At 41.4% G+C, this 25,656-nt stretch overlaps 1 protein-coding gene across 1 annotated transcript; it reads left to right on the top strand.

Moving 5' to 3' along the window:
* CAPN6 (calpain 6) lies at window positions 1-25,367 on the top strand. The gene is made up of 13 exons (XM_004064715.5): window positions 1-122; window positions 6,527-6,706; window positions 16,094-16,225; window positions 17,277-17,485; window positions 17,994-18,186; window positions 18,751-18,944; window positions 19,204-19,281; window positions 19,387-19,573; window positions 21,396-21,518; window positions 21,682-21,884; window positions 22,461-22,582; window positions 22,949-23,085; window positions 23,694-25,367. Exons 2-13 carry the CDS (start codon window positions 6,542-6,544, stop codon window positions 23,874-23,876), a joined length of 1,926 nt encoding a protein of 641 aa, XP_004064763.1. The 5' UTR covers window positions 1-122; window positions 6,527-6,541; the 3' UTR covers window positions 23,877-25,367.
* Window positions 25,368-25,656: the final 289 nt, after the last annotated feature.

The raw sequence follows: 25,656 nt of genomic DNA, 5'->3' as shown, positions 1-25,656 counted from the left end.
ACACTGACTGAACAGGCTTTTAGTGGGGTTACCTGGCTAACAGCAGCAGCGGCAACGGCAGCAGCAGCAGCAGCAGCAGCGGCAGCAGCAGCAACAGCAGCAGGGCTCCTGGGATAACTCAGGTGAGTAGAGAGGGAATTCGCAAACTTACCCTGGAGTTTTATTTCCTGGATAACTTAGCGTCTAAGAAAGATGAAGAAACTTCAACTTTGTAGTTAACCAAACTCCACAGCTATATTTTATGGCTTGTCTGGATCAAATATGTGCCCGTTAATAGCAGTTTGAGAACTTCAAAAATAATGGAATTTTTGGTTGGTTATTTTGAGGGGTGTGTGGGGTGATGATTGTGGTTGTCTGGCAATGAAACTTTTCTGGGGATATCTGGTCAGTTTTGTGTGTGTGTGCACACACGCGTGCATGTGTATGTGTTTGCCTTCTGCTACCCAAAATACCTGGTAAGTGAGGAAAAATCACAGGGGATGGTGTTGAGGGGGAGAAGCGTGGCTCCTTTGAGGGCCTCCTTCTAGCTTCTGCTGACCCACAGCTGTGGGAAAATTATTGAAATGCGAGCAAAATCTTGGAGCCACACTGTGTGCAAAAGGCCTGTGAACTCTGGTAGGAGGGTGAGCAGGCTGTGCAGTGTTGTACAGAAGGAAGTGGTGGCCAAGTCTATCTTAACTCCCTGTCTGCACAGCCAGTGGTCTTCCTGCCCTGGTGACAGGTTGATCTTGGCTATTCCATTTTCAGCCTCTGACCTGGCTTTGTTCCCCTCTGATTCCAGCTTTGGTTTAAACTTTGATTTCAAGATGGGGCTCCATCCTCCACTCCCAGGCCAAGTACACTGTTCTAGGGTCTTCACTGGACCACTTGATCAGAGCTGGCTTTGGGTGGGGGACGGGAAAAAGGAGCGGTGCATTGTAATGGAAACAATTGGTTCTGAGGATTTGGAACTGTAAGTTTGCTGAAAAGCACATAGGAAAACTCAGCAAATTCTGCTCTCCTAACAATTACTTCTGGCTTCAGGACAAAACATCCTGGTTTGTATTATTGGTGTATTGAAATTCAGCTAATGCCTCATTTGCTAATCTTTATTGTGAAAGTAAGAACACTTTACAGTCTGAAGTAATAAACAAAAAAATTCTTTGTGGACTGCTAATTAACTCTTTTATTCCTCTGGAAGTTTGTGTGTGTGTGTGAGCATGCTTATGTGCACGTGTGTGCCTGGGTGTGTGTGAATACTTTGTATTCAAATAGCATTCTTTATTTGTCCTTAGACTCCCTAGCAGTCTAGGGAAAAAGTCTAAACACTTACATGGTCAGGAATAGGTTAAAAAGCAGGCTTTCCATATCCTTGGGAGTTTTCAGTTCCTAAATTAAAAGCAGAAAAAGTCCCTTTGTGACCCCAAAACAGTGTTTCTTTGATTAGCCTTGATTTGAAATCATCTCACCTTCTGACAGCTTGCAATTCAAAAACAAAACTTCTAAGTGCATTCTTGTGAGAAGAGTACAAAATGAATTTTTAAAAGCAACGTCTTGCTTGACATATTGTGTCTGCATGTTTGCCCTCCTCCCCACCTTACAACAAATTGTGGTTAAAAAAAAAACGTTGGGAGGTCCCAGTTTTGGTGTGGGCTCTGTCACTAACTACATAACCCTGGGCAAGTGCCTTTACCTTACAACAAAAGAAAGAAGTTGTACTAAGTGATTTCTAAGAGTCTTTCCAACATAACATTCTATAAAATCAGAATTTGATTCTTGAAAGGCTGGAAAAGTAGACATATAGGATGAGCTTATTCGGCCAAAAGGGCAAGTCAGCCAAAAAAGGAGGGGTGAAATAGGGAGGTGTAGAGAATGGTGGAGGGGCAATTTTATATTAGTCTTTTAAATGTTGGTGCATGTCTTATTTAAAGCACATGATCAAATTTCATTAGTTTCCCCTAAAGACAGAAAAGAAATTTAACTTGTTAAAACAAGTGCTTCCTAATACTACTGCCCTGCTTTAGCCTTATCTTTAACAATAAAGAGTATGTTCACATACATAATTTCATTACATTCTCCCAATAACACTCTGAAGTAGACAGGGAAGCTAACACATTCCTATTGTGCTATGCGGAAACTGAGGGACTGAGATATTATGTATACTAAATGGTGATATTTTGGATTTTTTTCTGGATCTTGTAACCACCTGTGTTCCTTTTATCATTTTGAATTGCTTTTTATTTTTTGATAGAGTTATTGAGCAATGGAATTAAAATTGTGTCCTCTTTTTTTTTCCTTTGAATGGCTTTGAACAGACTCTTCTCTCTGGGCCAGTAGGTACATCCTATATAAGACAGTGGGCTGGATCAGAGATCTCTGTGGTCCTTTTTAGACCCAGAATATCTGGTTAGAAGTTTGAATCTGAACAGCCATACATAAGTCCTGTGGTTAAATGCGTGCCCATATATGTAAGCTATGACTCTGCCTGTGTACCTATGAAAAGCACTATTCTCTGTATACCATGTGGATGCTGAATTTGTATTACTTTTTCCTATCCAAGTCCCTTTTCTCTCACCATACCACCCCCAGGTGTGGGGATAAGGGATGTGGATTGTGGGTAAAAGTGGTGCCTACTTCATGCCAGGGCAGAATTGGGTCTTCTGTATTCAATTTGTCTGCAAACTTTTATTGATTTTATCTTGATTTTTGCTCCAAGTACAGAACAGGAGTAAACTGAGGAAAAGGAGAAACTAGGCAGGAACAATGCTTCAGCCATGCCCTCTCTCCCTCTCCCCATTAAGTTCCCTCATGTTCTCTCCCACTCACCTAAATCCAAAGCGGCTTGTGAACCACAGACAGGATGTATTTTATCAGATTTTTTTAGAGCAAAATATGCTTTTTGCTCTAAGGCTAACCCGCAGGTTAAGAAGCAAGAGATTTTGCTTTCACGACTTGCCTAGCTTCCTCAAGCTTTCCAGTCCAGCGAGTAGAAAAAAAATACCTCCCTCTTTAAACTGCAGCCTTGTATTCTACGTGGCAGTCTCCCTCAACTTCCCTGGCAATTCTCAACTTTCTGCACTCTGGGCCCACTCCTATCCTTTGCCTTGGCAGACACGGTTGTCCTCATATTCTTTCTCAAAGTGGTGGATCTGAATTAAAATAATATTGCCTAAGACCATTACCTCAATGCTAAGCCCCACACTCTGCCTCACCCAACCGCTCATTCCACTAGCCCTCAGGCCACAGAGTCCCTCTTCTCAAATGTCCACATTGCCTTTGTTAGCTAGAGGCTCTCCTTGGTTTATATTCAAATCCCTGGGTTTATACTCAAAGCCCTAACTTTTATCTTGTCTACCGACTTTCCTAATATGTGATCTTTAACGTAAGGGCTCTCCCTTCCCCATCGCCATCGGGTGCAATAGAACAGAAAGGAGGTAGTGTTGCCTTCTCTGCACTCATCCGTTCCAACAGAGTAAGTTGTTTATGACAAACTCAACTTACAAATTTCTGGGTTTCCAAAAGTTTTCTGATGTTTAAATGATGAACCCGACGATGTAAAGGGTTCAGATTCTCCCATGAACATCAAACCCTGAAAATAAAGAACCTTTTCAATATCTACCATGGCAATAAATTCTAGGCAGAATGCCTCAAAGTCGAGTATCATGTTTGCTTTGGAGGATTTCCTCATTTGAACTAAAAAATCCTTTCTCTAAGAAGGCAGTGACCAAAAGAAGCAGTGTGGTGTGATGGAAAGCTGCACACTAAATCTGGCATTGCACAGAACCTGGATTTGAGTTAACTCTGCCATTTTCTAGCTACTGCTTCTCTGAGCCGCCATTTCTGCAGATACAAAATGAAGGGCACAGATAATCTCATTAAACATGACTGCTATGATGAGAACCTGAACTAAAATGTAAAATGCACATTTCAAACAAGAAATTGCTATGCAATCATTAATTCTCCACATAAGACATTTATCTGTTCAACAAACATTTTCTGAACAATATTTGTGTGCCCAGCTCAATGCTAGGCAATGAGAGGGCTTCAGTGTATATTTTGCATTTATGGATCACTTTCTATGTATTCAAAATTCTTCTTACACCAACCATCTCATTAGGTACACCCATGGTGTAAGAGGGGCAGGGTAGATAACCTCACTTTCCTGATCAAAAAATTGAGGCACAAAGAGAACAAGGTCACAGAGCAAATGGATCACAGTTCTGTTGCCTAGTCAGAAATGCAGGTCACTTTTTTTTTTTTTTTTTTTGAGACGGAGTCTCGCTCTGTTGCCCAGGCTGGAGTGCAATGGCATGATCTCGGCTCACTGCAACCTCCGCATGAAGGTCACTTCTACTCTCCGAGTCCGAGAGGACTTGGGACTACAGTTGTACTGTAGTGGAAGTTCAGGCTCATAGTCTGCTCTTCTTTATTTACTGTGTGTCCCCAGAACACAGGCACCGTGACCCAAAAGATGTTCCGTCAAGCTGTAATCTATCCATGTGAGCTGTACATTCTGCCTCTGAAAGAGTCTATTGGGATCACATGGGCTCTAAAAATCAAACCTGATTTTCCTTTCAATTGGTGCTACTTCTGTCTGTACACAGGCCCTCTTTATAACAGGGATTCCTTTTGCAGGATCTTGCCTGCCTTGCCATTTGACCGAGTAGTAAGAAAGACCTTTGAAGGCAGAACAGGAAATACTCATTTATCCAGAATGTCCAGGGACTAGGAGGTTCTGGCAAACTAAATATTCTAATTGCCCCAGGCTATTCCACATTTACAGTCCCCAGGCTCTGGCAATTCACCAAACCTTCTAGGGAAAGCAAGAGGCGCAGTAGTGTTTGTTGTAAGTTTGAGCACACAAGAAAATTGGGATCCATTTGTAACAGCCTCCAGAAAGGAGTCTGGGCAAACATTCAGGTTGGCTCTGATGCTGCATAACTAAAAATTATTACTGATACCATCCATGCTTTCAAATACAATGAAGTACACTTTAATATTTAAAACACGTGAGCAGACAAATCTGATGAAAAAAGGGACATCAGTATTTTGCAGTGTCCCCACAGCTCTCAATTTTAAAAGCAATTGCCAATAAATAAGGCTATGAAAAAAATGCGGTTATTCTCAGCTTCTTATTCCTTGGATTCAGAGAAAGGGTAAGTTTGTTGTACATACATTGCAAATAATATTGTAATAACATTGCAAACATTTAAATTAAAAATTGTTATGGTTTTCAAATGGGGAAACTTCTTTACCAGTGAGGCATTTCAATGTGATACTGAAAGGATATAAAATGAACTAGTAGAGAGGTCTGATCAATATTTCACTTTTTATAAAACAGCGACTGCCTCACAGATATACCACACAGATACTCCTTAAAGTGCTAACGTATTCTTCTTATTTTTTAGCAGACATTCTGAAGCTTAGTCAGGTTTTTTTGTTTCAACCCTCCTGTGATTATAGAATATAGACTTTAGTTATTTCTAAAATACATTTTGAAATAGTTGACACCATGTAAATTTCACAATCTCATTCTTATTTACTGTTGAATGCCAGGAGAGGATCATTAAAATCATTACAAATCTTTGTGAATCAAGAAAAAGCACTGAAAACCCTATTATCACCCCAAAGCTATTGAAAATCAAATTTGCCTTTCAAATTATCTTCCTAAAAACCAGTTGTTAAGAGCACTTGAGTGTGGGGCACTCTGATAGACATTGCTTGAAGAGCCACTATATGAATTCTCTGTTTAGCCATGTAAGGTTTTTGTTTTTCCTCCTTTTTTTTTTTAAAAGAAAAGAAAGCAAGAGTGTATTGCCATGGGATAACAATCTATAGCCCACCAACTTAGTGTAATTGAATTTCAGAGTCTGCCTTTTATCACAGGCAAAGGATTATACATTAGACTTTTAAGAAGAAAGACCATACAATCTTTCTATCTTTCCTCGTCTTTGGAGGCCATCTGCTGAGCTGTTTCTTGCAGTAGTCTTCCTGGCCAATAATAAAAAACGCAAAGCTCTTTAAATGACAAGACGGAAGAAATTGTGTAAAAAGACTTGCTGGAATGGAAAGAGGCTGCTTTTCCCCTCATGCACAAAGTGTGTGACTCTCCAGGGCACCAAATTATTCTGACTATAGTAAAGTGATTTTTCCCTTATCTTCAAGTTGTTCTCTGCCTTGAACTACTCCCTGCTGGTGTAAATGGAAGACTTCTCTTTAAATTATAATGAATCACATTTAATTCACAATCTTCACTTTTATTATTGATTTTTCCCCAATAAGATTAAGGCCCATATTGCCCCATTTGACAGATAAAGAAACTGAGACCCAAAATGGTTAGGTGCCTTACCCAAGGCCCCATACTAATTAGTTGCGGAGTGTGGACACTTCTTTCTTTGAAAATGGTGACATTTCCTTTAAAGCCAAACTAGAAGTGCCTAGCTCTGGGAAGAAGTCACTGGGATGACGGCTGTTTGTCTAATCTCAGGTAACCCTTAAAAGACCTGAGAAATTCTTCCTTCAAAGACAACAATTTTCCTCATTCTAGGCATAGTTCAACACTATGGGTCCTCCTCTGAAGCTCTTCAAAAACCAGAAATACCAGGAACTGAAGCAGGAATGCATCAAAGACAGCAGACTTTTCTGTGATCCAACATTTCTGCCTGAGAATGATTCTCTTTTCTACAACCGACTGCTTCCTGGAAAGGTGGTGTGGAAACGTCCCCAGGTAACTTTCTATTTTACACATTCTGTCTCCTTGACCTCCTTCATCATACTTCTACTTGATCCACTGTTTCACTTACAAAGCCTACTGTGTAGACCAATTTAGAAGTTAACCTTCCTTCCTTCCTTCCTTTCTTTCTGTTTCAGCTTTATTGAAATATAATTAACAAATAAAAATTGTGTATGTTATGGTGTTCAATGTGATGTTTTGATAAACATATACATTGTGAAATAATTACCACAGTCAAGTAAATTAACGTATTCATCACCTCACATAAAGAAAACTTTACAATGAAAGTTCCATGGATCTGTGCTCCTGGCTCTAGCTTGGAGTCCTGAATTTTAGTCAAATTTTGACAGATTTACTTAGAGAAAACAACAAAAAAATACACTGTACCTTTTTGAGATTAGCTATTTAACCTTAAGCAAATTAATCCAAGATCCATTCAAGGTGTTCTGTGTATCAATAGTTGTTTTGTTTTTACTGGTGAGTAGTAATTTATTATAAGGATATGCCAAAATTTGTTCATCTAGTCACCCACTAAAGGGCATTGGGGTTGGTTCTAGTATTTTTTACTGTTACACATAAAGATGCTATGAATATTTCTGTACAAAAAACAGAGAGATATGCCAACCTTATTTTCTCTTGGAAGTTCATTTGAGTAAATATGGTAACACAAAAAGCAACTATGCTCTTGCCTCTTTACTGAGTTACCTGTCATAACAATTTAAATGTAATTTCAGACCAGTGAGGAGAAAAACTCCTTATAAAGTGAGCATAAATGAGACAAATTTTAAAGGGAGAAGATGAATTTTTCATGGGGGCAAGAAGGCTTCTTTGCTGCTCTATGGACACTGTCACCTGTATCATCCCACAACTGGACAAGTGGGCTTCAAGTAGAATTGTAGGTCTTTCACCACCTATTAGTAGTAACTATTAATAGTTGTTGTGGTTCTCTGTGCATCATCTGTATGTTGTGTCTCTAAAGCAAGTTTCAGAACCCTTTCACTAGTCCTACATGAGCAGGAGCTCAATGTATAAAACAATAGGATGATGGAGTCTGGAGAATAAATTGCAACCTTGCTATATCTAAAGGGTATAACTGGATAGAAGGATATTGTACCTAAACTCCTTCTCAATGTAGGTGATGAGGTATATAGACCACAGAAGGATGTTGTGAAATGCAAGTTCTTGGAACTTCATAATATCCTGAAGACATTCAGGTCCTATTTAATGAGGTTCCTTTCTGTGTACTATTATGGAACCATCTCAGGCATCATCTCAATGTTTGCCTCCTTCAAGTAACCCTTTTACCAACTATCACTTTTAGTTGCAATTTCCACAGCTTAAATTCCTAAATGGAGTTCTGCCAAGAGCTACTTCTGTTTATGCACGTTGCTACCATGTGGTGTCAAGATACACTGGTTACATCAAGACTTGTTTACTATGCAACTCAAAGGACATCTCTTAGTTTTTGCCTATAAAGAATGACAACCATTGAAAGTATGAGACTGGGAGAAGTTCGCTCTGTCTGAAGGAAAATTACACTCCTCCTGCCTTTCTGTGTCTGCAGTTATTGACATTCCAGTGGATCACTTAGCTGACCTGCAAGAAAAATCTAGGAAATGAGCAGAATTCACTAACCAATACTTTGGTATGCAGACAGGCTTTTTTTTTTTATTTGCAAAAATACATGGAGAAAAATAGAGATACGTTGTCTGGGAGCCACTCTTATGAATGGATGGTGATAAATAAGGGGCATCCCTCTTTTCTGATGCTTGGATATGAAGGAAAAGATGTCAATAGGGCAAAAGTAGCTAAAAAGGAAGCAGGAAATTAAGAGAGGTGTATTGGGTAGGTGTCTTTCTGAAATAGGACAGACTTGAACATATTTATAGGCTAAGAAGTAGATGATAAAGAAGAAGAGGTTGAAGACACAGAAGAGAAAAGGGATGATTGATAGGGGTGAGGTGGAGGAGGTGGGAGGAGATCCGGTGGGCAGTAAAATTGCAAGCCAACATGAAGCCATTCCCCAGAAGTGCACCAAGCAGACAGTGTTTCGTGTACTGGCTGTCTTTAGACACATCCTTCCCCCTCTATCTTGGCTCAGTCCATTGTCCTTTGCCTTCATCCTCCAAATTCTGTGGATTGAATCCTAGATGGATTAGCAGGGAAGGAAAAAGTCTTAGCAACCACAGCATTTTGCCTCTAAGGCAAACAATACCCCTTCTAAAGTGAGAGAAAATCAGAGAGAGAGGCTGAACAGTGGGGATGGGTAGGAAAAAGAATCAACAGTCATGACATGTGTACTATGGGCCAGATACTGTGTTTGAAGTTTTCTATACATTATTTTACTTCACCCTTATTTACCATGGCTTAGCAAAGTAGGCATGTTAAAAGTTACTTTGAATCAATTCTGTTTTCCTAGTTTAAAAAATAGCAGTAGATACATGCCCATTATATATCTTTATATAAAAAGAAACTGTGTCTTTAAGAGAAGGTAAGTATTTGCTCAGGGTCAGACTGCTAACAAGCTCGGATTTGCATCCACGTTTGACTGCAAAGCCTGCGTAAGTTTTCACTCTATCATGCTGTCATATCAGGGAGATAGAGTTAGTTGTTTGTGTCCCCTGTTTTCACCAAAATAGGTAGCTTCCCTCCAGTCAGTTCTCACATTCCTCTTCACTGTGTTGATGCCACACTTCCATTAATTGTTCCACACTCTCCCATTTGAGAGCATGGTGTTTGCTTAGTCTTATTAAGCCCAAAGGGAGGGTCACTAGAGAAATATTTACTGAACACTTACTCTATGCCAGCCTTGGTGCAAGACACAGACATGGCCTGTGGTGAGGCACTCCCATTCTAGTTGGGGAGATGGATATTGGGCTATCAAATAGTTAAAAAAGAAATGAATGTTGGATGTATGAAATGCTATTTTCAGTCATATGGACAGTAAATCATGTAGAATTTTTGAAGAAGGGGAGGTTACCATAGATTGGAATGGTTGGAGAAGGGGCCTCTTGTGGGGAGCAGGAGAAAAAAACAAGGTTCTGGACCACCATCTGAGCCTCCTCGAAAAGCTGTGGATTCCTTCCCAGCCAAAGTGGAGGCCAAGCCTGTGGTCAAGAACCACGTCAAAGTTCTCTGGCCTCCCATCAGGAAAGCTGAGAGACAGAGCTGGGCCTCTCTGAATTGGCTCAGGAAGGTCAGATGAGTCGTTGGCCTCCCCCACCTCATTGGCAAGGTTGAGATCCTGGTTTGCAGCGAAACTTACAGACATCTTGTCCCTTGGCATGCCATGTAGCTGCACACTTAACTGGGGCTATTTTCTGAAGTCTCCAAAATGGAAGCAACACGATTAACCTGATATTTTCTGTCTTTTTCCTTTCTCGTGTTGAAGGCTTTTGCCTTCATAAGCCTCCATGCCTGCAAACACCACTGATAGTTTAACAAACTGACTCCAGTCAAGCTCCGCCCCTCGCCGCCTTGGCGCCCCCCCCCGACCCCCCGCCGCCCCATTCTTGGGCAGGATTGAGTTCCCCTCCTCCCACTTGCCACTTCTTTGCTGTGTTTTAAGGATCCTCTTCAGATGACAAGAATTATGAATGTTTTGCAATTGTTCAATGCCAGATCATCTGCCCATACCCTCCAGAGGAAAGTTCTTCTTAATTTCTCCAGCCGTCTATTGGCCTCAGCTGTTGTCCTAGCTATCTGAATACACAGGTATATTGCCTGAGACCGTGTGCTCCTGGACTTTTCTATTCTCCTGGAGCTCAACATATATAGTCTTCATAAATTATAAGGTCTAACTTATACTGAGTTACAGTGTGATCATAAGACTGCCGGTAGGATTTTTAGGCTGAAATCTGCCTGCCAAATTCCCACAGAAAATCTCTTCTCCAGCTCCCTCCAGCCACTCTCCCCTCCTACTCACCTCTGTCGTTTTTCCTTACTGACTCATATCTACCTACAATAGTGTCTTAAAATCAGACACATCTAATCCCTGACTAAAAAGGAGTAAAGCCTCATGGGAATTTGCACTGTCAGCTGTGGAGGAAAAAAGGGCACCTGCACAAGATCTGTCAGCTCTCCTGTCAAGTTTTAAGTTCAGCCTTCGCTACCATTGCCATTGCCTAGTCTTCCCCTCGAGAATACATTCCCCTGGGGCCATTTTACTACATTGTCTGGTTGAGAGTGGGAGGGTGATGAGGCTCTGGATTAAAATTATGGTAGTAGGAATGGAAGGGAAAGGCAGATAAGGGAAGACATTAGAAGCAGAATATACAGGCTTGGGTGACAGATAGCATATGAGGGAACCGTAAGGAAAGAAACACTTTTCTCTCTGTGCTAATAGAAATTTCCAACCACCAGCTGAATGCAACACCTCGGTATAGTAGTTTTGGCCTAGTCTGCTCAAGAATTTCCTTTTCTTCCCAGAGACTATATCACCCCATGTGAGTAGTCCTAAGTGTTTTCCACTGTTTACACAATTGAAGAGAGTTGAATAGGCCCATAGTCTTTTCTCCAACTGTCCTATTTATTTTAAATTATGCATTAACAAACTTTAACAGCTTTATCGAAGTGCAATTTATATATTGTGAAACTCACCTGTTTTAAGTATACAAAGCAATGATTTTTAGTAAATTTAAAGTTGTGCAAACATTACCACAACCCAGTTGTAGAAGAGCTGCATCACTTCAATAAGATCCCTTGCACACATTTGAAGGGAGTAATCCCTCTACCCTACCCCCACCCCTGCTGCAGCCAACCACTAATGTACTTTTGGTTTCTATCCAGAACTGCCTATTCTGTACATTTCACTTAAAATGGAATCATAAAAGTAACTGGCTTCTTTTTCTTAGCATAATGTTCTCAAGAGTCATCCATGTTGTAGCATGTATCAGTTTATTCCATCTTATTGCTGAACAGTATTCCGTTGCATAGATATATAAATTCTTCCCAAAAAAGCAGTTCGGGATCTGTGCCTTGAGTCTCCTAGCAGAATCCTGAAGGTTAAAGTGAGAAAATGATTACACAGTGATTTGGTGGCCCAGTTTGGAAGTGGAGGTTGGGCCTAGGATCCTATTCTATTCTCCATATTGAGCTTTCCTTGGATAGGTTAGGAAGGAAGATACCATTTTATTGATAACAAAATCTTCATGCAGAATTGAAACTCCCCAGTAGGAAAAGTGGACTTCTTGAGAGGCTGGTGCAACATTAGTCCCTGAGCCTAAGTCCACCTATAAATGCTCCATCTGGGGGATGGTTCAATTTTCTAAGTAAGATAACGACTACTTGGACTAGCTCACAAAACCCTCAGTTCCTGAATAGCAGTTCTGTGCAAATTAGCCCCTGAGCTTTCTGGGACTATTTAGACCCTGGACTTATTCATAATATACCTACTGCAGGCCTGACCTCACTTGTAGGTGTCCACACCCCTACCCCCTCACTACTGCTAGATTGCACGTAGCACTTTTGAAAGTGTTTCCACTATTCTGGCTGCTGGTTTTCTGGGCAGCTTTTCATTTTACTGAGGTTCCTGTGGTTTACCCTGGACCTCCATGTTTATTGTCAGTAAATTTCACCTGTGTAAAAAAAATGCTGAATTTGGATGTGGTAGGTGCAAAGGGAGTCGCATAGAGTGCCTTGTGCAGGGCTACAGGACTTGTAACTGTATGCCCCCTCCCACTCAGAGGTCTCTGGGAAGGAGGATGAAGTAAGGACAATGAGAAGTCCCTTAAGACTAAGCTAAGAGAACACACTTCCTAGAGAAGCTGCTTTGCTTAATGGAAGGTTTTGGCTCAGAAGTGGGGTCATGCGGGGACCATCTCAGCTTTACTCTTGGTACTCAACTTCCTAGTTGTGTGTTTCTTCCTAAGAAATCATTTTGCCGTGACAAAATGATCACTTCAACTGTGCCAGCACAGCTGGGAGCCATTAGGGACTCAGCATCCCTCCTTGCTCCTAAGCCACCCAAATGTTGTGAATATGTGTGCTGTGACCTCTCCTCCAACCCCATTCCTACCACTCCAGCACAGCTCAAGCTGAAATGTCCCATCTGCACTCTGCATCTCAGCTTTGAGTTACAGAAGAATTTCTCAAGTCTTACATCCTTAACCCCAACAGGAATATATCTGGTGTGTCCAAAATTAGGGGAGAAGTCAACAAACAGTCATTTTGTTGTTTTCGAATTTGTCACCAAATAGTCTGTTTGGCTGCTAGATTTGCATTGGCTTATTACCCTTTACCCTTTCTAAATCCTTGGCTACTTTCTAGTCTTTTAATGCCTCACTTCCTTAAAGAGGCAGAAGATAGTGCTTATTAAAGGATTTATTTCCCGTATTTCATATCACGATGCTTACATATAGTAAGAGATTGATTCATATTTATTGAATTTAATTGAGCAGACTAACGCCTATTAGTGATATTTATCCTGGAACCAAAAGCTAAGAGGTAAGTAAGTTTCCCAAAAGAGTGAAGAGTGTTTAGGTAGGTTTTAAGCAGAGGCATAAAACACTGGGATGAATGACTGAAAGAGGTAGTAGCATCTCTGTCCCTGAGGAGTTGCACAATATCATCCTTTATGTGGTGGCCATTGTTGAGCCTAAAGGCACAGGGATGGATGACTGAGGTCTTCAGCTTCTTTCTCTAGCCATATGTGGTTCTGAAAAATAAAAAACTTTAGGCCTAGGTCTCCTGCTGACTAGCTAGATGATCAGAGTAGCAAGTTATTGCCCCTCTCTGAGCTTGCTTCCTCATGTGAAAAATAGGCTTTACTAGATAGTCTCCAAAATTCATTCCAGTTTTGACATTCTATGACTGTTAACTTGTCATGTTTTAAATCTATTGTTAAATAGCCATCATGTATGAAGAGGGGTAAAGTATAACTGGAGAATGGGCCAGTTTATAAGAGGAAATGGAATGTTGTGGGGGGGGGGGTCCCAAATTTACATTCTCTCATGAATTTCACACAGCTTTTAATATATATATTATATGTACATACATGTATATACATAGACACACATATAATATATAATAATCATATCCATCTTGGGTCAACAAGAGAATAATTACCCCATTCCTCAATTTGAATTCTGTTTATATGTATTTTTGCTCACTTATGTGACCCTTTATGTCTTCAATAGAAGTTGACATGCCAAAAGTGTTGGCTAAGCCTAGATACCTACTGTGAAATGAAAATTTTATGGAAATTCAAGACACCATAATGTATCTCCATCCACTAATAACTCTACATAAAACTAGCAAATAATTTGCCTTATTAATCTAAAAGCACACTTTTTCATATATCAGTGTTCACTTTATTGTTTTTCCATGTTAGGAAACTATGATATGTATTATCTAGGTCAAAGAAATCATTATTTTTTTTTTTTTGGAACGAAGTTTCTCTCTTGTTGCCCAGGCTGGAGCGCAACGGTGTGATCTCGGCTCACAGCAACCTCTGCCTCCCGGGTTCAAGCGATTCTCCTGCCTCAGCCTCCTGCGTAGCTGGGATTACAGGCACCTGCCACCACGCCTGGCTAATTTTTGTATATTTAGAAGAGATGGGGTTTCACCATGTTGACCAGGCTGGTCTTGAACTTCTGACCTCAGGTGATCCACCTGCCTTGGCCTCCCAAAGTGCTGGGATTACAGGCGAGAGCCACCACACCTGGCCAGAAATTATTTTATACTTTGACATCTTGCTCCAGATAAAATGAAAACACCTGACCTGGGGAGGAAAAGCTGTGCTTAGTTTCATTTTAGAAAAGGCAAAAAACAATGAGAAGAAAAAGAACATCAGGGTTTGACTTACCCAACATACCTGCTCTATGTTCAACAAGTGAAAACAAAGGCAGTTTGCAGCCCATAAAAAATATTTTTTAAGATAGAAAATTCTCCTAAAACAAAAAGTAGTTGTGAACTACCAGGCATGCATCTAAAAAAAAAAGACCTGAGAATCCAAAGCTGACAACCTATCTAGCCATCTCCTTTTGGCAGAGGGATGCCCAATTAATCTCCAGCTTGGACTTGTCTTTGCCCAGAATGCCTGCCTATTTCTTTCCAGAGTTATTTTGGCTTTTAAAGAATATATGGAATGTTTCATTCTGTAGAACAGACCCTTCGTCAAGGAGAATTACGACCATTAAAAAAAGAGGTTTGAGGACCAGAAAAATATAGCTATCTCTAATACTTTTTAAAAGGATATATGTCTAGATTCCATTTGAGACAAGGATTTATTTCTGCTGCATAAGCAGAATGTCAAGGTACCGGCCAATGGCCTCCTCGTGAAGCTTTCTCCATCTAGTCAAGAATGCATTGGTATTTCCTGCCTTTGAACTCTTCAAATGCTGATACTCTGAGTCACCCAATTATGTCTTCAACTATGCAGTGTCATGTATGCCGCAATGCCTTTGCCCATGCCTTTCTCTCTACCTGTTATGCCACCGTACCCCTCTCTTATCCAACTGCCTAATTCTAGTCAACTCCAATGTTAACAACACTATGAATCCTATTCTGACTATGATCAGGAGAATTATGGGGATTCTTCCTTTAGACATGAATTATGCTTTGAAAATGACTCTACTGTGCCCTATCACTTTGTGTTATAATTGTATCATTTAGGTATCATTTTCCTACTCCCAGTGGGAAAGGCACAGTTAATATGTTGGGGGGAAGATACACACATACATTCCAAACAAATACTGCCCCCGCTCTGCCCAGATCCCCTCAGGACCTTCACTGGGAAGAGTGTCAGTTGAAGTGTTCCTGTGAGTGGTTTATTACCACTTGCTATTAATGCTGCTGTCATCTATATTCATCCACAAATGTAGAAAAATCTGGTTGCTATGGAGACCACTGTTGCTTTTGCTTTATGTTAGAAAAGGGCTTCCTATAAGGTCTCCTAACTGATTTTCCTAGAGAAGGAGATGAATTAATGTTAACCTTCATTAGACCTTGTCTCTTTAATACAACCTCCCTTCCAAGCACAGGTGCTTCAGAAAATCTCATCCTGGCAAAATAGGATCAGAATATATTGTACTAATTCCTAGTTATTATTTTTTTGGAAAGTTCACTGCTGTGGTGAAAACTCTCCCAAACCCCAATGATAGCTATGTCTAAGAGCCCTCACCACCGCATGGCACCCAATCTCATCACACCCTCTCCTTTCATTTCTCCTGCCACTTCCAAACATGGGGCTAGATGATCAACTGTTTTTTGGTTTTCCTTATAATCCCCTCAGCCTTCCCTTCATCCCATCTATGGAAATCCTACTTATTTTTCAACCCTAACCTTATCTCCTCTATGAAGCCTGTCCTGCCTAGTTCAGCTCACAGTGACTCTTGCGAAACTCTTCCCAGACTCTCATATAACCAATTATTGTATTCATAGGACATCTGTGATGACCCCCATCTGGTTGTGGGCAACATTAGCAACCACCAGCTGACCCAAGGGAGACTGGGGCACAAGCCAATGGTTTCTGCATTTTCCTGTTTGGCTGTTCAGGAGTCTCATTGGACAAAGGTATTATCCGTCCTGTGGGACCTCATTCAGTTTCCACTTTCTTGTCTTCTTTAATAACTTTAGGAAAAAATCAGCGCATAACTTTCTTAGATTGTTGTATTTCTTGAAAGCAGAGATATTAACTAGGCGACTTCCCTCCATTTCACTATAAGAAGTTTTGCAAACACAGAAAATTTGAAATAATTTTATAGTGAACACTCATATACCCACCTAGATTCTACCATTAACATTTTACTCTACTTGCTTTGTCATATATGCTCACTGATCTTTGGTTATCATTTGCCGTGCATTGACTCAGTATCTCTGCATATTATGTTATCTGTACCTACTGGGGTATAAAGTCAGTAGAAGCCAGGAAGTCACTAATACATATTAATAACAGAAAAGGTGAGAAATACAGAAGTAGGACTTGAAAAGTTCTAATAAATTATTAATAGTACAAAAATTCCTTTAGCATTCAGGTAGAGGTCAAGGCAATAAAGTGTTAACTTGACTTGGGACAAAGTTAAAACACTTTCCTCAAAAAATAATTTTAGAATATTAATGTGTAGCTGTTATACAAAAAAATTCCTAAACATGATTTTATTCAAAATGCAAATGAAATCCATATTTAATATAATTGATATAAAATCTCTAGAATAGATATTTAAAAAGCAAACTACAATGGGCCTTGATTTTGATTGGTTTTGCTCTTTAGAATGCCTTGCATTTTAAACAGGCAATCATGAATGTTTATATAGTCCGCTTCTCAACATCTAGTTTATAGATTATTTGTGGAAAGCATTTAACCACTAACTGGTTGTCCCAGCCACACTGTGTACTCCTGTGTGCATTTAGACAGGCATGGTGATATCATCCTCAGCAAAACTGAACTGAGGAAGCAGAAGTTGTGGGCAAAATGCCATATCTAGGAATTTCCAATCCAGACTCAAACCAGGTGTATGTGGCATGCTTCCTGTTGCCCTGTAGATTTGCCAGGAGTAAACTGTAATCTCAGTTTCTGGATGTGGTCTGGTGAATAACACTTGATTAAATGTTCTTGCATTTCTAGACAATTCCCAACCATAAGGAACAGGAATGGGACCCTCAAAAAACAGATAAATACGCTGGGATATTTCGCTTTCGTTTCTGGCATTTTGGAGAATGGACTGAAGTGGTGATTGATGACTTGTTGCCCACCATTAACGGAGATCTGGTCTTCTCTTTCTCCACCTCCATGAATGAGTTTTGGAATGCTCTGCTGGAAAAAGCTTATGCAAAGTAAGGAGGGGATTGACTAGTCTGCTATCAGGGTACATGAGGAAAGGAAAGCCACATTTATCTTTGGGAGCTCATTCTCTCCCAGCCCAACCCTGGAGTTTAAGTTGGGTAAGATGTCAGTCAGAACCAAGGCATTGCTTTGCACTTGGGCCTGGCTCTCAGAAATCTTAGATGAGAGAGAAATCAGAGGTTCTTGTTTCCATTTAAACTCTTACCTGCTCCCAGGTACCCTTTCCTCCTGCTATCTGCAGATCACATGGCATTATCACTTCATTTTTTCTTTATCTCATATCTCCCCATAGAAAGAAGTTTCTGCATAGACTGTCCTTGATCAACATAGCCTAAGCCTAGAAATTTCTGAATATAATTTCAAAACATCTCTCATTTCATACCTAGAGAAAAGCCATCTGGTAAAGTCTAGGCAGGGGATGTTCTGATTCTTTAGATTATGATGTTCTTGACCTGGAAAAACAATTTTACAAAGATAACCTTGCATACTTGCCCTCAGGCTGCTAGGCTGTTATGAGGCCCTGGATGGTTTGACCATCACTGATATTATTGTGGACTTCACGGGCACATTGGCTGAAACTGTTGACATGCAGAAAGGAAGATACACTGAGCTTGTTGAGGAGAAGTACAAGCTATTCGGAGAACTGTACAAAACATTTACCAAAGGTGGTCTGATCTGCTGTTCCATTGAGGTTTGTACTCATGAAAAACAACCACTGTATACTCATTCCTGGCAGAAGAGACTACAAAATTTGGTAGGGAAATTCGCCCTTAACCCGAAGACCCATGAAAAACTATTAATGGGACTTGGAAAGCTAAAATACACATTTTGCCCTGGTGTGGAAGCTGAGGTGCTTTAGTTTTTTATCCTTTTGTACCAGTCATTCCACATGGAACCAATGCAGCATCCAGGCTGGTGTCAGTAGCCTCTGCTAAATTATTCCTCTTGTCTCTGCTTCTAGATCTTGAGGTTATGGCTGCTTGCTCAATAAATGAATCTGCCCCATCAAATTTTATGGCAGTTCATATTAATGTCCTACAGTGGATAGTTTGAATCTGACTTGTTTGAGTTGTTATATTACATTCTTTATTTATTTTCCTCTACTGCTTTTGTTTCAAGTTGGGTGTCAGGATGAAATTTCCATCTGTGTGAGAACTAGCTTCAATCCTACTGGGTTAAGCCAATTAATGAAGAAGAGGAGTCAGGATTGGGTCTCCCAATTCCTGTGCCTTTATATATCTTTCTTTGCTCTCAGTCTCCCAATCAGGAGGAGCAAGAAGTTGAAACTGACTGGGGTCTGCTGAAGGGCCATACCTATACCATGACTGATATTCGCAAAATTCGTCTTGGAGAGAGACTTGTGGAAGTCTTCAGTGCTGAGAAGCTGTATATGGTTCGCCTGAGAAACCCCTTGGGAAGACAGGAATGGAGTGGCCCCTGGAGTGAAATGTGAGTTGCATTCCACTTTCACAGCTACATCTCCAAAGCCCTGTAGTTCTCCCAGACCCATCCCTCCAGACTGCTAGTGTGCTGTCAATGCTCAGTGACATCTGTGGGCTTTCGTCAGGCACGGGGTCTGTGACCCAGCCGCAGATGAAATAAAGCAGGACTGATCCTCATGCACTCTGTTTCTCTGGCATCCTGCTTACTACAAGAAGTCGATGGCAAACATAATGGTTTATCTTTTTTTTTTTCTATTTACTTTCAGTTCTGAAGAGTGGCAGCAACTGACTGCAGCAGATCGCAAGAACCTGGGGCTTGTTATGTCTGATGATGGAGAGTTTTGGTGAGGAGGGGTTTCTGCACTAAGGGAATTGGGGCTTCTACATGGAACTACAGTGTTAAGTATTAAATACCATCTTTATTTTTTTCCTGTGCTCCTTCCATTCAGGATGAGCTTGGAGGACTTTTGCCGCAACTTTCACACACTGAATGTCTGCCGCAATGTGAACAACCCTATTTTTGGCCGAAAGGAGCTGGAATCGGTGTTGGGATGCTGGACTGTGGATGATGATCCCCTGATGAACCGCTCAGGAGGCTGCTATAACAACCGTGATACCTTCCTGCAGAATCCCCAGGTTTGAGTCAATTACTTTATTTGCCTCAAAGTTATCCAATCAATAGGAACTCAGATCTTGCTTTGGTCATCTCTGGAGTATTTCTTTAGCATCAAGTCTTCCTTTTGCAGCTATTGTGTAATATTCATCAACCAGGATCCCTACGGATTGTCTCAGGTGCTTGTAAAACACAGCAGACTATGTCTTTTTGCAGAGACAGACTTTGGCAGCAGTATCAAATCTGAATCACCTCCTCTGGCTGCCTCTCTTCTGGCCATATTGTCTGGTATGGCTCTTTGACAATCCCTGCTTCCTTGTGATGGTCCCACATTGGAGAGAGAAGATCTGCTTTGAGATGCTCTCTCAATTCTTCCTCATTTCTCTTTACTGCCCAGCTGTTCTCTAGGGTGCACATTTACTATATTCTTCCTCTTTCTAATGCAGATGACTCTTTTGAACCCCATTATTATGCCTCTATTTTATCATCTAGATCCAGGTCATTTTTCCCAGGATTTGAATCATTGCCCTGTCAACGACTCTGTCCCATCCATCTCCCATTACAGTGCTATTCCAGGTGACATAACAGGGTCAAGTCCACGCACACTCCAGAGTAAAAAATCCAAACATCTAAAGGCTGAATCTATAATAACCTGGATGGTTTCATCTCAAAATGTGCTGATGAGCTAACTCATAGAAAACAAGAATTCTGACTATATTGCTGCCTCACTGCCCATGGGTGCGTCTTTTCTTTCCACGGATCTCATTGGTCAGGCATTTAGGAGAATATTGAGACTAGTGGGCTGATTCACCTAACTTATACTGCTCTTCCACCCTTCCCATCTTAATTGTTCCTAAAGAAATATCCTATCTCCCCCCACACACACCACCTCACCTCCATTTACAACTCTGGAAATGTTTCAAGTATTAGGCACATATACTAAGCTGGGAAAATGGCTTCACTCTATATGTATGTACAGGATTGAACTTAGGGGCCTTAGTTCAGAATCTGTTTTTAATTCCTCCCTCCCTCCCGTCTTTTCTTCCTTCCTTCCTTCCCTCCCTCCTTCCTTCCTTCCTTCTTTCCTTCATTTTAGAGATGGGGTCTCAGTTTGTTGCCCAGGCTGGAGTGCAGTGGCATGATCACAGTTCACTGCACCCTTGAATTCCTGGGCTCAAGGGATCCTTCTGCCTTAGCCTCCTGAGTAGCTGTTTTATGTTTCCTTCTAAAGGGAGAGAGGAATGGAGACAGAGACAGAGAGAAAAATCTGATGCCTTTTAGTTTTATCTCCTAATAGCACCGTGATTCCCCAGATAATGTTTGGAAAGTCTCTGACACAGGCTTGTAGCTTCCTTAAAGTGGCAGTAGCAAAACATCAATTCTCCAAGGAGCCCTTCCACAAGCCATATGTCTGTCTGGCAATAGGAGGCTAGCCCAGGGTGATGCTGTAGTGTCAGGTTGAGTCAAATAAAAACCTTTCTGTTTTTATGGATTCCAAACTTTTTCTATATATGGCATTTAAATACAAATGGATAATAATAACAATAATAATACAATAATTTACCAAGAACTTATTAGAATAAAGCATATCCTCTTTGGCATCAAAGGCTAAGAATAAAGTTGTCCTTCAACACATGCTGAATGACATAGAAAGAAACAAGTGTTAATGGTCTACACTTAGCAAGTCAGTGAATTATCCAAGACCTTGTTGTCTGATAAATATGAAAGCCCAGAAAATAACTCAAGGCTCTGCTTCCCAATGACAAGCTTTATTCCCTGAAATTTAAGCTGGTTCATCTGAAATGGGAATGCTAACTCACCTCTGTGGTGGCCTCTTTCCCTTAGTACATCTTCACTGTGCCTGAGGATGGGCACAAGGTCATTATGTCACTGCAGCAGAAGGACCTGCGCACTTACCGCCGAATGGGAAGACCTGACAATTACATCATTGGCTTTGAGCTCTTCAAGGTAAAAATGGGCATTTGGGGCAGAGAGAATGAAGGCAAACAGAGTAAAAATTAGGATAATTTAACGGTAGGGGAAGAATGGAAGGCCTAGGGATAAAGAAGACAGAGGATACAAAAACCATGATTTGAGTGGAATTGAATATTTTACGCTATTTCATTTCCAGGTGGAGATGAACCGCAAATTCCGCCTCCACCACCTCTACATCCAGGAGCGTGCTGGGACTTCCACCTATATTGACACCCGCACAGTGTTTCTGAGCAAGTACCTGAAGAAGGGCAACTATGTGCTTGTCCCAACCATGTTCCAGCATGGTCGCACCAGCGAGTTTCTCCTGAGAATCTTCTCTGAAGTGCCTGTCCAGCTCAGGTTCAGTTTCCTTCGCAAGCCCTCAAACCCCTGTTCTTTGCTTTACTTCCAATCCTAAACCCCTTCACCCGTCTCCCCTCTTCAGACATTCAATGGGACAACTTGTTTAAATCAGACTTGATTCACTGAAATCATGGTGGTAAAAATATTTCTCAAAGGGTGGTTGGGGAAAATTCCCCAGTGAAGGTCTGAACTTCAGAGCTCTGAGCTACCCTTAAAGAGGAACAGGACTATAGTCTAAGTTCTTCCACATCAATTTTGTCTTCTGTTTTCTGGCTGATGGCCTCTTTTCTTAAGTAGGTGGCACTCCTCCCTGCTCTTCTATTATGTTCTGTGTGCTGGATCACCAAAGCCACCTTTTTGTCCCAGCCCTGCCTACTTTGATCTTTATCTCCTGGCCCTTAAAGAAAGGAGAAAGGAAAGCATGCTTAAAATATATATAAGACATATCTGAGGAGGAATGGGCTAAGTCACACAATGTCTCATGCTTTTCAGCAATGATGTCTGCTTTGGCGGGCTTATTTCATCAAAGGATATTTATCATATGATGACAATATTTTATTTTTGATGTTCTAGGGAACTGACTCTAGACATGCCCAAAATGTCCTGCTGGAATCTGGCTCGTGGCTACCCGAAAGTAGTTACTCAGATCACTGTTCACAGTGCTGAGGACCTGGAGAAGAAGTATGCCAATGAAAGTAAGAATGGCAGGAATGTCTGGGAAAGCAAAATTCAGTTGCATTTATAGCACATAAGTTAGAAAACATGATCACAAATGATTTTCTCCAGTGATATTTTGTCTAGAGAAGTTGGGAATGGATGGCAACCATGGCAGAGGATGGGATGTCAACTTCAGGCAAGGCCTACATTAGATTCATTTTCATATTCCTATATAAAATATGGAAAAGGAAAGGGAAGTGGGAATAAAAGTGTTGAATCTCAGTCATTCTGGTGCTCGAGTGCTATGCTGAAAGTCCCGGAATTGGCTTAGCGAGATACCTTCTTGTCTATCTAGAAAAGGAACTTTAATTGCTGTGTTAAAAACATATGTCACTTTGTTCCAGCTGTAAACCCATATTTGGTCATCAAATGTGGAAAGGAGGAAGTCCGTTCTCCTGTCCAGAAGAATACAGTTCATGCCATTTTTGACACCCAGGCCATTTTCTACAGAAGGACCACTGACATTCCTATTATAGTACAGGTAAGAGTGTGTACAGGGGTCGCCAGAAAGGCTCGTACTTTGTACCAGATACTAGATGATCCCAAGTACCTTATATATGTTTAGGATGCAGAGCAAGAATTATCATATTTTTTGGTTTGTTTTATACTCAAAAACTCTTCTCATCAAGCATGGACACTGACTTCCTTATTACCATCCATCCTAAATCTCCTCTCTTCCATTTATTTAATTGTGGGCAAAAGCCCACATGCTCACCAGTACACATGTTAACACACGTATCATAAAATCCCATGGAGGAAAGCTTATGCCAGTTCAGAGGACCCTCACATGGCTAGGTCAGGATGAATCACTGCAGTCTGGCAGTTTTTCTGACTTAATACTCCTGACCAGCAGCCTTTAGGTAACCATCCCACAGGTCAAGAACGACCTGGAGATTCTGTTTTCTGGCTTTTCATGTATATTTTTTGAGGTATCCTCCCCTCAACTGATGGGCTATCAGGAAAGGACAAAATAGTCTCTTGGTTTTAAAACAAATCTTTTGAAGCTCAGCATTAGATCTGGATGTCACTGGGCAAAGGCTAATCTCACTGAGGGCTGCTCATCTTCACTCCCTTCGTTTGTCTTTCCAGGTCTGGAACAGCCGAAAATTCTGTGATCAGTTCTTGGGGCAGGTTACTCTGGATGCTGACCCCAGCGACTGCCGTGATCTGAAGTCTCTGTACCTGCGTAAGAAGGGTGGTCCAACTGCCAAAGTCAAGCAAGGCCACATCAGTTTCAAGGTTATTTCCAGCGATGATCTCACTGAGCTCTAAATCTCCAATCCCAGAGAATCCTGGCAAAGCTTGCCACCCTTTTATTTTCCGTCAGGTGCCAGGTCTTAGTTAAGATTCACAATCTTTAGAAAGAATGAGATTCACAATAATTAACTCTTCCTCTCTTCTGATAAATTCCCCATACCTCCCAATCCAAGTAGCATCTGTAGCTACATAACCTATATACCTCCAGCAGCTGGACATGGGGAGGCAACAGTCCTATCTAGACATCATACACATTTGCCAAGAAAGGATCTCTGGGGCTTCCGGGGGTGAGATTCAAGCAGGACAATAACAAGAGGCTGGACACCCTACAGATGTCTTTGATGTTTTCAGTTGTTTGATATATCTCCCCTGTAGGGCATGTTGAGGAAGGAGGGGGGCTGATCAAGGCCAAGCTGGTCTAGCCTGACATCCTAGCTCCTGACTGAACACTATAGACTTCCCAGCAGCATTTCACCCAGCAGCCAGAGCCGGCTATAAGTCCCCAACCCTTACAGCCACCACTGCCACTACCACCAACCACGACCACCACCACCACCACCACTCACCACCACCACCACTCACCACCATCACCACCTCCGGAAAGTGTAGTCCTGCCCTAACCCAAGTCACCCCCGACAGTAAATTTTACCTTCATGTTGAGGAAGCTTCCTAGGTGCTTAATCAAGAGCTGGAGTTCAATGAGTCCTAGACAGTGAGAAGGGCCTGAGCTTCAGCTCAATGGAAGCCTGCTGTGTGCCACAAGACGGAAAAGTGGAAGAAGCTGCAGTGGGAGACAAAGCCTCGGTCCCCCACCCATCCACACACACCTACACTCACACACGCGCACATGGGCGCGCACGAACTACCATTCAGGCAGTCAGTGGGCAAGAGGAAAGATAAGTAAGTACCACACACACCTAAAAGATGAGAGAATTCATCCAGACGTATTACAGCCAGTTTGGGGCCCCTGACTGCAATGTGAAACCTCTCGCTGCTGCTAGGTTTACAAACAAGCCCATTGTCCTGTGCCTCCTAATATCATTTGTACTGAAGACCCCATCTGGGGACTTGAGACTTTGGTCCCAGCCCAGACTCCTCAGACTTTTCTCTCAGTTGGGATGCTTCACTCGCTGGGGGTGTTTGTTTGCCCTCTCATTTTTCAGTACTTCTACAGAATTTTCTCTAGAGTCAGTCATTATGAAATGTACTTCCCTCCATCTTAACCTATCAACTTTCTGCCCCTCCTTCAAGACCCAGTATAAATGCCACCTCCTCCATGAAGCCTTCCCTAATTCCACCCCAAACCCCCACCTTCAACAATATTTCAACGCTTCTGCAATGATGAAAAAGAAACATAGTTGTAGTACTTAGCCTAGTCCAGCAAGCATTCATTTTTAGCTCGCTCATTTTTTACCATGTTTTCCAGTCTGTTTAACTTCTGCAGTGCCTTCACTACACTGCCTTACATAAACCAAATCACAATAAAGTTCATATTCAGTATATTGACCAGTCTTGACTTGAATTGATGGCGTGGGATGGATGGCAAGAGTGACCATCTGTTAAGACTTGTTTCAAAGCCACTGGAGGTGGGGGTTGGGGTACTTCATGAAATCTGAGCTCAGGTAAAAGTGTGATGGATTCAAAAGCCCTGGCTACACTCTGATGGTACAGTTCTTTGCATTCTGGGGTAGTTGGAAGAATGAAGAGGGGCCTTTATTTCATATTTAGGGACAGCTAGGTGCTATTCGGGGTTACTTGAGTTTGAAACTCCTATTTGGGATTCGACTCGAGGCCA

The sequence above is a fragment of the Gorilla gorilla genome, chromosome X (assembly GCF_029281585.2).
Source record: "Gorilla gorilla gorilla isolate KB3781 chromosome X, NHGRI_mGorGor1-v2.1_pri, whole genome shotgun sequence".
In the NCBI taxonomy this organism is placed as follows: domain Eukaryota; kingdom Metazoa; phylum Chordata; class Mammalia; order Primates; family Hominidae; genus Gorilla; species Gorilla gorilla.
This window is presented reverse-complemented; position numbering and strand designations above follow the sequence as displayed.

Coding starts and splice junctions, on each gene's coding strand:
- CAPN6 (XM_004064715.5), top strand. CDS start 6,542: ATGGGTCCTCCTCTGAAGCTCTTCAAAAACCAGAAATACCAGGAACTG. Junction 19,574..21,395: donor CCTTCCTGCAGAATCCCCAG/GTTTGAGTCAAT, acceptor TCTTTCCCTTAG/TACATCTTCACTGTGCCTGA. Junction 23,086..23,693: donor ACATTCCTATTATAGTACAG/GTAAGAGTGTGT, acceptor TTGTCTTTCCAG/GTCTGGAACAGCCGAAAATT.